The 14,386-nt window shown below is 35.7% G+C and overlaps 1 protein-coding gene across 1 annotated transcript in view; it reads right to left on the bottom strand.

Annotated features, from left to right (window-relative positions):
• ADAMTS20 (ADAM metallopeptidase with thrombospondin type 1 motif 20) overlaps positions 1-14,386 on the bottom strand; it is a 190,306-nt gene that overhangs the window by 73,096 nt on the left and 102,824 nt on the right. The window contains exons 19-28 of the mRNA XM_060111904.1: positions 10,366-10,492; positions 8,611-8,821; positions 8,310-8,474; positions 7,645-7,809; positions 6,542-6,661; positions 5,686-5,793; positions 4,226-4,390; positions 3,840-4,130; positions 2,841-3,002; positions 1,383-1,559 (exon numbers count right to left, since the gene is read on the bottom strand). Coding sequence (XP_059967887.1) covers positions 1,383-1,559; positions 2,841-3,002; positions 3,840-4,130; positions 4,226-4,390; positions 5,686-5,793; positions 6,542-6,661; positions 7,645-7,809; positions 8,310-8,474; positions 8,611-8,821; positions 10,366-10,492 — 1,691 coding nt within the window. The remainder of the gene's footprint in view (positions 1-1,382; positions 1,560-2,840; positions 3,003-3,839; positions 4,131-4,225; positions 4,391-5,685; positions 5,794-6,541; positions 6,662-7,644; positions 7,810-8,309; positions 8,475-8,610; positions 8,822-10,365; positions 10,493-14,386) is intronic.

The following is a 14,386-nucleotide window of genomic DNA, read 5'->3' as shown; positions in this document are numbered from 1 at the left end:
TCCATTCTAAAATGACTAACAAAAAATATCTTTAAAATGAGTTCCTACAGTATTTCACATCTCTCCAACTAAACTGTAAACTCCATAGGGGTAAGAAATATGTCTTTATTATTACTGTAGCACAGTACCTAGGATATAGCAGATGGTCAGTGAACATTTTATTAAGTAAATATGTGAATGCTTTCCATAGCAAAATACGTTTTTTGTTAGTTCCTGAAAAGTAATGGCTCTCTACCTCTAATGCAGCAACTTAACTTTAAGATTCTCCTATAAAGTTAAAATGTTCTGTTGTTTTGTATCAGTCACACTGACTCTAAAGATGAATTTCAGCCTGAACTGGAACTTGACCTGTTCTTCAAATAGCATGAATTGAAACAGGTTTACATTTCATCATAAAGCTTTGACTTGGGTGAAGTAAAACAAGTGTACACATCAGGGTTGGATATAAAACCAGAGTTATAATTATTTTCCAAATAAAGAACTGTTTAACTTTATAAATTTAATTATAAATAGATTATAGACTCCAATCAGTTTTTCACCTGAGAGAAGTATACTTAGTTGTTCATGATTTAAAATATCAAAAGTGACCAAAATGCTAATTTCAATATATTTATATATTAATTATTCTTAAAAGCCTGGTATTTGAAAAATACTAGAGGAAATTAATCATTCATAAATATTTATGGATTTTGTCTATGGCTCAAAAAAATAAAAAATTAAAACAGCTCAAAACACAGTAACTCCACACAGTGGAAGAAATGAATATTCTTCTAAACTACTATATAAATCATACTTTTCCATGATGTATGTGACAAACTGTAAACAATTAATTTACTTTGTGTAAGTAAATTTCTCTACATTTTTTAATACAATATTTTCACATTTCCAAACAAAATACTAAGTTTAACAATGATAAAAACAAGAATGTTACTTGCTTTTAGATCAGTTATTGGACATTGACAGACAAAAGCCACAAACAGTTATATACTCAAACAAGACACAGCCTTAACTTGCCATTGTTATAAGCACAATGTTAACATTATGTACAAATGTAAATAGTAAAACATTTCCAATTAATTTGTGGGCAAGCCAACGGTGTACTGGAGAAAGATACTTCCATTAGAATAGTGCTATGGTTCAAAATTCACTTATAAAAAAATAAATACATATAAAACTATTTTATATATATGTATATATTACAGTACTTGAAATTGAATGATTCTTCTTTCAATCTATCAAGCCAAGAGGGCCAATGGTCTGCTTTAAAAAAAATCAGAAGATAAAATGTGTGCATCACAATTTATGAAGAGAGGAAATTAAAGTAAAAGGAACATAGAAAAACAAAACAAAACAGAAGGATAAAAATAAGAATACTATCGTACCGATTTCCATGGTCCCCGATGCCATGATACATCATCAGGGCAAGCATGCACATGACATTGTACCACACTAGGCGGCTTGTTTAAGATTTCACAGTTTTGCTCTCGTGACATTTGGCCATTGGGAGATAGACATATTACGAATCGTGATTTTATTCCTCCTCCACATGTTTGTGTACACTAAAAATAAGAAGAAAAATCAAAACTATGTGGCTTCAAAAAGAATATTATATTGCTTTATTCAATGTTGAGTACATAATCAGTATTGCTAGAGTTTAAAGTTATCCTTTCTTATAATCTTATAATTATAAGAAATATATAAGAATATATTTATATTCTTATATAAGAAATATAAGAATCCTTAAAATTCTCAACATTCTTCCTGGGTAAAAAATAAATCAAAGTTTTAGTTCTATAATTTTTTTAAAAAAGACAAAATTTTGAGAATTGGTACTGTAATAGGTATTAACTACATAATGTATGGTATCCTATCAAAAGATGACTGTGTAGCCATGAAAGCTAATAAGGGAGATCAAAATTTATAAGCATAGAAAGATGTTCAGTATATATATATTTCATGAAAACAGCAGATGGCAAAGTGGCATGTATAGTATGAACCTATTTCTGGAACCCACACAGAACAAAAGTCTGGCAGGAAATGTATCAAATGTTAAAAGTTCTTATCTTTTCACAATTTTTCATTTTATTTGAATTTTCACTATGAGATTTAACTCAGAAATGAAAAAGTTACTTTTATTTTGGAAAATAGTAAAAGTATATTTTAAAGAGGTACTTGCTATTTATTAGCACCTGGTCAGAGTGTATCTTTAAACAATGATTTCAAAACTCCTTATGGAGAGAAAATATGTACTAAAATCATTCAGCAAAAATATTTGACTAATTAAATTAGGTGGTTTGTTTTATTCATCCAAAGCCAATGTAAGTCTTTCTTCTTTCTCATGCATAATATAGGTGGAATTAGTATTCATTATAACCATTTTTTAAACTATCTTCATAATCCCAGTGCCTAAAAGAATGCCAGGACATGAAGAAAGTGCTCAATAATTGACAGCTCTCCATTTAAAAGATTCAGCAAATGAATGGTTCAGCCTTCATTTGATATGGATATAAGGATATAAACATGCCTATATATCACTCTAATTGTCTATCTTTATATCAGTATAATTTTCTAAGAAATTAAAACAATAATATACTACTTTTAGAGAGGTTTTAGTAGGTCACAGACCTATTGGCTAGCACAAAGGATTCTGTTAAAAATCTGGAGTATATATTTCCTATCATGAATGAGTGATTTATATATTTTTACTGACTCAATTTAAAAAAAAATTTCTCTGTAGTACAGTGAAGTAAGATTATCCAACGGTAACAATATGAAGTGCTTAACTTTCAGTCTTGGGAGATGTCATAATCTCCACAAGTTTAGGAGGTAGTATGACTTACTTCTCCCCAGCTTCCGTAGCTCCACCGTGGACAAGGCCCCGAATCACAGTGCTTTGACTCTGGGGGTTTGGAGGCTGCATTGCAGTAACTGGCACTTTGTCCATTTTCATCCTGGCAAACCACAGCTCTACGCTGAGTACCTCCAGCACAACTGCTAGAGCACTGAAAAGGATGGAACACAGGAACACACAAACTGCAGATTCCATGGCACAAAATTACATCAAAAAACCCCCACATAAAAACAGTACTTTGACTCAAATTCAAGCTCTCCACGTTAAAACCCCCCTCATTGGAATCATAATTTGAATCGAGAATATCTGTCAAAAAACACTGGTTTTTTTTTTTTAATACATAATGTGTTTTATTTAACACAACATAACCAACACTTGGGTTTTAACTAGGGGTTTCATTAGAATTTGTTGATGGAAAGGTGAAGTTTTAAAGCTTGCAAAAGGAAATTCACCCTTGTCCTAAGTGTTAAGTAAAAAGGAATTAAAGTTTTCAGGTCTCATTAGGAAGGAAAAAAAACAAAAGATAATATTAAGTTACTAAATTTCACACTGTTTTCCTTTATTTGGTATCTTTACTCTCATATAAAAGATGAACCACAGTTGTACCTTTTCTAGTAATCATGATTTTATTCCAGCTTACTGCACTGCTATCAGAGTAATTTCTGGGGTTTGGGGGTTTTTTCTTCATAAACACTGGTAGTCTTAACACTTAAAAGATTTTCTTTTATTTTTACTATAATAAACTCTGGGATTGTTTTCAAGTGCATTCCTCTGTAATCACAATATCACATTACTGTATAATTCAATAAGAACTCTGGGGATTTGTAATCTGCATCAAAATTTGCTTAATCCTTTTAAGATTTAAACTACTGATCTTCAGAAAAATTTAGCATTAAAAGCATTTGATGTCATTACATACATATCTGTTAAAAGGCCATATAACATAACAAAATTACAGAATTAGTATAACTCAATAAAGAGGGCTTACTGATCCCCATGGTCCTGTTCTCCACTGGTTTCCTCTGATTGATGGATGGACCCCCTGATTTTGATTATCTTCTGGTTTGTGAGTTAATGGAAAATTCCTGCCTGGAAAATGGCTTGGCTGCTCAGAGGAACTCGGAAAGTGGCTGTATGTGGGAGGGCAGGCTGCCAGGTTACATTCTTGTTCTATCACAGGGCGGACTTCAGGGTCACAGTAATTCTCATTAATTGGCTGATGATAGTTGATGCATAAAACTTGTCGAGTTGTTTTTCCATGGCCACAGGAAGCTGAACACTGATCACAAATTCAGCCAATAAACTACATTATCTTAAATAGCAAGTATTATATTTAAATTTTTCATTTCATTTTTTTCACATAAAAATACTTACAGGTGACCAATTCCCTGTTTGCCACTCTCCACAAGGGCTAAAACAGACAGCTATTTCAGCTGGTCGGGGTAAGTGGGCACAATATGATTCATCTGCTATTCCATCGTGAGCATCACGACAGCTTACATAGCGGGCTTGATTCCCTCTTCCACAAGACACAGAGCACTAAAAAAATTGAATAATACCAAGGAGTTATACAGGACATTTCCACATCCCTTACACTTGGCTGTTGCTCAAATTTCTAAGCCTCAAGTTTATTGAAAAAAGTTAAATTAAAAATACTATCACCTGGCATCATTTCTGAGTCAAAGACAGGGCAGTGAATATCCCAATGAGTTTAGAAAATAAATTTCACAAATCAGATATTTGTGATAATGAAACAAAATACTCAGCTTCTAGGAATATTGATTAGTTGATTGCTAAAATTAAGAAAAAAACAAAATATTTTATATAAGAGAATCTTAAGATATCATTTAAGATAACGTTTAAAGACCTAGGTAATAGAGTAGATAGGCTCTCATAATTAAAATATTCAGAGAATATGTGAAACTTAAAAATATATCTTTCATGGGCCTCCCTGGTGGCGCAAGTGGTTAAGAGTCCGCCTGCCGATGCAGGGGATACGGGTTCGTGCCCCGGTCTGGGAGGATCCCATATGCCGCGGAGCGGCTGGGCCCGTGAGCCATGGCCGCTGGGCCTGCGCATCCGGAGCCTGTGCTCCGCAACGGGAGAGGCCACAACAGTGAGAGGCCCACATACCGCAAAAAGAAAAAAAAAAAAAATATATATATATATATATATATATATCTTTCATATATTTTCATATATCTTTCATATATTTAGTATATATTTTCATATATACTAAAGCAAGTATATACTCTGAAAAGATTAAAGCCTTCAGTTTAGAAAAACAACATGAATATGTGGTAGTTTAAATAAAGGCTGATAAAAAGCCTGTCACATCTGCTTCTCATAACAACCTGGGACATAAATATTATCATCCCCTGAACTGGTTTGCAAGGCAGAAATAGAGACACAGATGTAGAGAACAAACGTATGGACACCAAGGGGGTAAAGTGGGGTGGTGGTGGTGGGATGAATTGGGAGATTGGGATTGACATGTAAACACTAATATGTATAAAACAGATAACTAATAAGAACCTGCTGTAAAAAATAATAAGTAAAATAAAAGTTAAAAAAATAATCAATAAATATTATCATCCCCATTTGGTAGATCAGAAAATAGAGCTAGAAAACTTAAATTTCTTCCCAGAGACACAGAGCTCTTGAAAGGCAGAACAGGATTTAGTCATTAAATTATCTAATGCTAAAACTTATATTCATCAAAATACCTGAGAATGAACGCATACATTAATTTGGCAAATCTGTAGCAACTATTTTGTGGATGTCTGAAAGGCTCCATAGTAGAAACACTGTACCTCTTAAAGGAATTCACTTACTGGGGTCCAAGAACCATATCGCCATTGTGCTATCTTTCCCATGGGAAGGGCTGGTAATGAAGTGGCCCCAATTTTAGGGATAATTGGGCAAGGTGTAACAATACAGTCCTGTTCAAAAGAAAAATGGGTCTCACAAAACATCAATGAATTAATTAACATTCTGCTTTATACTAAATCCTATACTTCATTTCATCATCCACATATATAAGTAAAGAACATTTGCATACTAAACTACAAAGAAGCGATGTAAAGGTTTATATTTTTCAAAAGTACAAAATACTATCAAGGGCTAGAAGTGGATAGTATGACTCTGAAGGTTAAAGTTTGGATCATTCTGCCTGATGGTTGAAAAGAAAAGAGTAATAGTCCTTCAAAAATACCACTAAGCTGAAACCTCCTGAATGAGCACAGGATGCTCCCTTAGGCAGTATGACACGCTTTAGAGGTTCAGCCTTCTGCAGTTCAAAGGATAGAAATATAAGTTAAATGAGTGATCCAATGGCAGATAAAGAGTAAAAAAAAAACAGCATCAATAAAGCTGGCAAAACCAAGAACAATATACTTTCTGATGCCCACATACCTTTTGTAAAAAATATTTATTTATTTATTTATTTGGCTGCGACAGGTCTTAGTTGCAGCATGTGGGATCTAGTTCCCTAACCAGGGATCGAACCCAGGCCCCCTGCATTGGGAGCGTGGAGTCTTTGCCACTGGACCACCAGGGAAGTCCCCCACATACATTTTTAAGGCATAGAAGTTTAAGTGGAAAAAATACGTATGGAAATAATTTTAACATATCAATAATCCTCCTGTATCAAACATTTTTGTTTATAATCCATGAAGAGGTGTCCTTTACCTGCCTGTCACTTGGGCGACTAGCTCCATGGCACACTCTATCATCTAGCACTGCACTAAGTTGCTCATTGACACATTTCACAGCACGCATCTGGTACCCCTGTCCACACGTGGCTGTGCACTGAAAGAATATAAGCAGATACCAAACACCATTGTTCAAAAATTACATAAACTTAATTTTCTTCGTGAATAGACAGTTAAGAATATACTTTCAGTAGATATTTTTATTAGTCCTTTATACCAGATTCTAGACTTAAAATGAGCAAATTGAATCAACACACATCTTTATTCAAATTTATGGAGATACTAATAAAATAGTGAAGTTAAAATGGACAATTATTATATCTTTAAAAAGTTATCATATAAAAATATCAATAGAAGCCTGATATTTTGGAGGCAGAGTCAATACAGTTTAGAGAAACTAAATACTTTTCAAAATCGACCTGGTGTATGCATGTCATTTAATATGCTAAGTAAATTTCAAAGAGATAAAGAAGGAAGAGCATAGGACAGAGTTAAAGGGCAGATGAGAGAAGGTTTCCCAGCAACTGTGGCAACCTGTGTAGGATAATAAACTGCCCACCCTCATCCAGCAGATTGCTAGCTGCCTGTTTGGCAAAACTTCCCAACAATGCCTACTCTAAATACAGTAAAGATAATAATTTAGACACTGAACATGAAAATGTCTATAGTTTAAATAAAGCTGATGAAAGCATAAAATTTTTTATTGAAGTATAGTTGATTTACAACATTATGTTAGTTTCTGGTGTAAAGCAAAGTGATTCAGTTATTTATATATATATTCTTTTTCATATTATTTTCCATTACGGTTTATTACAGGATATTGAATATGGTTCTCATGAAAGCATAAAATTTGTAGCATTTTGCTTAACAAAACTGAATTAAAAAGCAAAGTTAGAATATTTACCACAGCAACATTAGCAGTACTGACAAAATTGTGCAGGTAGGGATTTACATTTCAGGAATCTTTTTCCAAAAAAACACCCAAATTTAGATGCAGCCACTAAAGAGTGAATACACCACAACTTCTGTGTTATTCTGTAATGACGGATTAGAGCAGAAAAACCCTTATCATATACTCACAGAACCCCATGGTCCTACTTGCCAGGAAGCACATGCATGAAGTTCACATGGCCTCAGAGACCCAGGTTTGGTGCTTGGATCACAGAAGCCATCACTCAAGTGATCTTCATTCAGTTGACACCACACCTGCCTCTGCCTTGTTCCTTTTCCACATGTTACAAGACACTGTAAGAATACAACTGACCATTATTCTCAGTATTAGTCAGCACATATACCTACAAAATATATAATGAATGATCAATCTGCATATTCAAATACAGTTGAAAGACCATTCCTAAGGACATTTTCCCTTCACTCCTCAGAAAAATCAGAGATATACATGGGGTAAAATCAGCCATCCCAAACTTCTGCTGCCCAAATCCCAGTGCAATGTCCATTTGTTCCAGAAACAAAGGTACAAAACTAACCTTAGAACAAGTGTATATCTCAGCCTACTGTGGACACTATGAAAGTGGTTATAGATTAAACACCAGTATGTCATTGTTGGCCAGATATTGTAAACAGTTAAAGGATGAACCATTTTTAAATGTTTCACTACCTTGATAAAGTTATTTACCACATGATAAAATAAGTTGAAATATTTTTTTTGAATTATATAGCCTTCGATTGCAAAGCTCTCCTACACAACGTTATAACAGTTCTAAGCCTCATGGGTTTAATGTTACCTCACTCCACTCACTAGTGGCCCAACTGGGACAGGAAAAATCATTGCAATTCTCAGTTGTCACTCGGGGAAGTTCCTGGCATTCTCTGTCAGCAAGACGGTGACCAAAGTTATTTATACAGTAAGATTCTCGAGACCTCTCCCCTCCTCCACAACTCCTGGAACACTGATTAAAAAAAGAAAAGTGGTGACAAATGGACACAAAATAAAAATGTTAACAAAACTCTAGAGTGAAAATATTTAATTAGAGGTAAAAAAAAAAAAAAGAAGCAACTTTTCTTAAGCAATCTTTTTCTTTGTACCTGGGACCATTCTGAATAATGCCACCTTGTTAAGACACAGTCACCATGGCAGGGTTCTCGGGTTGGAGGTTTAAGCTGGTCACCACAGTAGTGGTCATCTACTGGAACAGTATGTCCTTTATGAATGGAATACTTCATACAGTGGACGTCCAGTGACTTATATCCTTGACCACAAAGGGATGAACATTCACTTTTGCCAATGATGTGCCACCTTCAAAAAATGATGTTATTACACTTAGGAGGTGTGCCAATGAACACAATTTAAAAAATGGATTCAGAGAAACTCACGCGTATCATTCATCTTTAAAATTTTGTTGCAATTAATAGACAAGCCACCTAAAAATATTTGATGTATCATTGATTTAGGGATGAAAATTTCTTAGACATCACAGAGCCCAAACTTTCATTTTATAGATGAGAAAATGAAGACCAGAGGTGCTGTATATTCAAATGGTATGAACAGCTGACTTGTCAGAAATCTTACTTTTTTCTAAATAAAATCTAACTTGCACTCCAAATACATAAACATGGAGTGTCTGGTTAAAGACGGAGGTAGGGAACTAGCTATACAGGCACTTGGAGGCAGCTTTGGAGGTCCTAGGAACCCCAAGCCTCCCGCTAGACCTTTGAAAACAACTAGTTGAGATCAAGATTGCTCAATTACGTAGTGGAAGATTTAAGACTAAAACTGAATATATTTGACTCATCATCAGGGAGTGCCTCCCTATGCAACCTTTATTTGACTGAGGATCAGGGAATATCTGGGAATATGACTACATCAATAACGATAAAGCCTTTACAGGTTGGTAAACTTGGTTTTTGTAAGGCATGTCACATTTTCTCATTAACTCAAGTAATCTATTTTTAGACATGTTTCCAGGGAAAACATTATTTTTTCCACAAGTAAAATCTGCCAGTTTGAGCCACATTATCTCAATTACAGTCTAGCAATCTCTCAGACAATGAGTGCACTAGTACAGCAGATAAGAGAATTCATGGAGTTCCTTTCCATCCCAACTGCATCTCAAGGGTTTCACTGTGCTTCACTCTACTGCAATGTAGAGGATGCACCTTGTACAGGCTGTTCTGTCATTAGCCTTTCACTATAGGCCTTCAAAAATAACACCATAAATATATAAAAATTATCATCCTTGCTGAGTGAAAGAGGTTCTGGCCATCCCTGAAAGTTGACTGTCACCTGCTACATGGGGGTTATTGCTCTTAGCTTTACTCTAAGACCCATCACAGATAATCAAATAACAAGAATTTTAGAAGAACAAACTTTCTGCCATGATCTAGGACCATGTTCCTAATGTTTAATGGACAAAATACTGATAAGATATAGAAATCAATTTATTGATTCCTTAATCCTCAAACTTTAAAAGTTTATTGGTTCATGAGTTCAATGGGAATTATAGGATAGTGCTACAAAATGTATTGTTTCAGATCTTTAAACCATAGGTTTTCAGATTAGACTTATCCTGTATTTATTTTATAGACAAATTTGATTTGATTTCTTACAGAAAATATTGAGGTCTCTATACTGGAATTCAGCAAATACTATGAATAAAAGCTCAAACCAATTGCCGAGTTTCACAATAAGTTAGTGAGTCTAAAGTTTTTTAACCAAAGGGGCAAAGGATAGACATTAATTACATGTCCACCCTGTGAGAGGCACTGCACTAGATGTTTACATCTTACCTCACTTACTGATTTTAATCTGGTTACATTATACCTTATTTCTCTTTTACTTACCTTAGTTCACAGTCTGTATTGCACCTTTCAGTCACCAACAATGGAAGTGGTAAGTGGTCACATCTTTGATCAGACACTACCATATGATCACTCTTATGTACACAGGTAATTTTTCTTCTATGAAGACCTTGGCCAAAGCCAAATGAAAATTTTAAATTAAAGGAAAATTCACATAAGGAGATGTTGCATAATCATTTACTTCTGCTAATAGCCTGAAGGATTAAGCTAAGAAAGCAAAAAAAAAAAAAAAATTCCAACATAGCATACAAATAGGCTAGCATATTGATCTAGTCAGGAATGACTTTCTGCAATAAGCAAGTTGAATCCTGAAACCCTGAGGAGTTTGCTTGGTAGAGAGACATAAGGGAAGGTGAGACAGGTGTGGAGTAGAAAGAAATTTACTATAGCTGCATTGAAGGGTTGCTAGTAGAGAACTGAGTGGCCAGGGTCAGTGCTGATGGTACAGGATACAGGATACATAATACATGATACACTACACCCCTGTTCCCCATTATTTGCTTCCCTTTTCCCTGTAACAAAATTACACATCTCCACTTGCTACAGTGTTACTATAACTTCCTATAGGAGGAGCAGACTTCGCTGCCCATTGACATCAGGCTTATGCCAACCACCTGTAAGGGGATGTGACCTATTCCAGTTCCAAGCAGAAGCTCTAAAAGCCACTGTATACTTCTGCCAACTCTCTTTCCCTCCGCTCTAAAACAGCCTTTCCCAGATGGGGTTGATCTTTCAGCCTGGAATCATGAATGGAAAAGGCAGCACGGGCAGACTTTAGTTAATAATAATGGATCAATTGTAATAAATGTGCCACACAAATGCAAGATGATAATAATAGGGGAACTGGGGAGGGAGGGTATGGAAGAAGGGGGAATATGAAAATTTTCTGTACTTTCTGTTAACTTTTCTATAAACCTAAAACTGCTTTAAAGAAATAAAGTCTATTAATTTTTTTGAAAAATGACATGGATGCAGATACCAAGCTGGAGAAGAGTCAGAGCCAATTAGCAGCCAACACATAGTATGAGCGAGAAATAAACCTTTGCCGTTCTAAGTCATTGAGATTTGGCGGTTATTTGTATGGGGCATAACCACAGCAAGAGCAAACTAAGAGAAGCCACAGGGGCCAGAGTAGACTGAACTTTGCACTTTCTGCAGTGAGGAGACAGGAATAAGTTTAAGCCATCAGTGCCATGATCAAATTTCTGTTTTATCCAAGTTCAACTGTATACTTTCAGTTAGTTAAACATGAATGTGGGTGTTTATCTCTGCTCCTTCTTAAATACCATCTGAGATAACTATAAAGAATTTTGAAAAGGCAAAAACCTGAAGGAACAAAAAGAATAAAGAAGGAAACACAGTAGGCAAGAAAAGGAAATTCTGAATATGAAAAGAAGATAGAAATAACTATTTTAATAGAGCCAAGGAAGCTGAAATCTAAGGCTGTGGAGGAAGAAAGTAAGCAACAAACCATTCATGCCACAGAATCCAAGCAAAGTCCAGGAATCAAAAACACCAGGTTCCTCTAAAGAGGTGAATGTGTGAGGGGTAGGCCTGAAAAAATGGAGAAGTGACCGAATACTATTTATGAAGATAGGTCAGACTCCTACCTTCTCGTCGAGAGCAGCACTGTCCAATAAAAACATAATGTGAACCACATGTAATTTTACATTGTCTTGTAGTGACATTAAGAAGTAAAAAGATAGAAGTATCCAAAATATCCAAATATCCAAATAGGATCATTTCCACCTGATAGCAATATAAACATTATTGATGATGTATTTTACATTCTTTTTTCTTACTAAGTCTATAGAATTCATTGTGCATTTCACACATACCACATTTCAATGGGCTAGCCACATGTGGCTAGTGGCTATCATATTGGACAGCAAAGCTCTAGAGAAGGTGAACTTGAGGGCACAGACACAGCAGCTGAGGGAAGTTAGGGAGTTGTACTAAAAAAGGAAGTTGTACTAAAAATAGGGGTATTCAGTAAAAGTCCCATACTGAATGATGAGACCCAGGCCCACTGGGCTCTCCCGCCATTTCCCTCTGTCTCCAAGCCAATTTTTATGGTTTCCCCTGTCCCCTACCTGACCATCAGAAGATGGGAGAATTCCTCACTTGGAAAACTCTTCAGCCCAAGAAAAAAAGGTCAAATGACAATGACATTTGGGGCTTCTCCCCAAGTGACACAAGAAAGGGCTCCTTAGAGATCCAATTACTCTATAATGAGGGTTGACTTATCTAACCCACACAGGACTTTCAGTTAGCATTTTAGTCTTAAATATGAAGAAACAGCAAAGGATCCACAGACACTTTAGGAAAGTCACTCACACAAAAGAGACCAAAAGAAGCAGAAGCAAAATAGAACTAAGAGGAAATAGATACGTCAGGGAGCAGAAGAAACTTACAAGACTAAGATTAATACTCTCAAGGACATGGGTATTGCATCCATGAAATAAAAGCAAGCTGTTGAGAAGAAACATTAAGAAAACAATGTATGTTTGGAGAGGAAATTAGGAGATAAGAGATCAATCCAGGAGGTTGGATATCCAGACAATACAAATTTTACAATGATAGAAGAGAAAATTTAACGTGAAGAAATTATCAAAGAAATCATGCACAAAACTTCTCAAGTCAAAGAATCTATGTTTCCTGGTTGGAATGGATCCTAATTACCTAGGAAAATGGACTAATAAAAAAGCCGCACCGACACACATTGTCCTGATATTCCACACCACCAGAATTAAGGTGGGGAGAAACAAAACTTCCACACCAGGAAGTGTCATATCCAAGCACAGGAAATCAGAAAATGAGCCAGAAAACAAGATTTTCAACATTCTAAAGGAAAACAGTCTAGTTTAGAATTTTATTTGAGCCAAGCTATCAATCCAATGTGCGAATAGAATAATGCTATTTTCAGAGAGAAAAAAATTTCAAAAACCTGCCTCTCTTTCTCAGGAAAGTACTGACAGATATGTTCCCCACAATGGAGGAAATAAAAAGAGCAATTCATAGGATTTAGAACACAGGGAATCAAATACATAAAAAAGGGAAAGTGCATGATGACAGCCGTGTAACAGGCCTGAAAAGCAACACGGCCAAGTTAGAGCAGGAGAGAAGAGGGTCACAGGAGCAACAGATGAGGAAAAATAAAGGAAAACTGAAACTGATACATTGAATAATGTGCTTCAAATATTAAGACAAAATTTATAGCACTCACAAAAAGTTGGGGGACTGATCATTTTCAGTACACAGGGAAACAAGTCAACAAAACTGAAGAAACTTCACTTTAAAGAAACCCAAAAGTTAAACACACACATCAAAGGAACTATAATCATAGTATACATTGTGGTAATTGATTTAATAGCTCCTTTCCTCCTGCACACAAGAGAGCTCTCCTGGTTCAGACTTCCAAACTATCTCAGAATGCCTCGACCCACCTTTCATTTGGATCTTGTTATTTTTTATTTTGTGTGTTCCCCACATTTTAGAATGTTCTTTCACTCAACTGTACTTAGATTTCTTCTAGCTCCCCATATCCACTGCCACAGACCGGCTTACCCAGTTATGCTGGAATGCTTGTCCCAGCTCCCAAAACCGAAATTCTCTTCTATAAAGCATAACCAGGATCTTTCGTCAAAATGAATTCCTCCATCTTCTGTGTTACCAAAGCTTTGTTCCTAGTAATAGTGTTGTCCCAGGCAGCCTGGCATCATCTACTTCAGTCTCCCTCCCCGGAGACACTGCTCAAACAGGAATGCTTGTTTCCACGCAATCATCCGGGCACCGCTGTCCTGACACCACAGGACCAAGTCTGTGCCTTTCTCTGAACGGGATACCACAATTTCTTTGGCACGTTGAGGGCAGTTTGTTAAAATGTCCCGCATGTTTCCATCATCTGTGATCACTGCCTCTGGCCACCTACCTTCTCTCAGCTCTTTTCCATACTCTTCTGATCTGCCTCTCTTCTGACTCACTGCTCCCCTAATTGCAAAAA

This window comes from Mesoplodon densirostris, chromosome 11, assembly GCF_025265405.1.
Source record: "Mesoplodon densirostris isolate mMesDen1 chromosome 11, mMesDen1 primary haplotype, whole genome shotgun sequence".
NCBI classification, from domain to species: Eukaryota; Metazoa; Chordata; class Mammalia; order Artiodactyla; family Ziphiidae; genus Mesoplodon; species Mesoplodon densirostris.
This window is presented reverse-complemented; position numbering and strand designations above follow the sequence as displayed.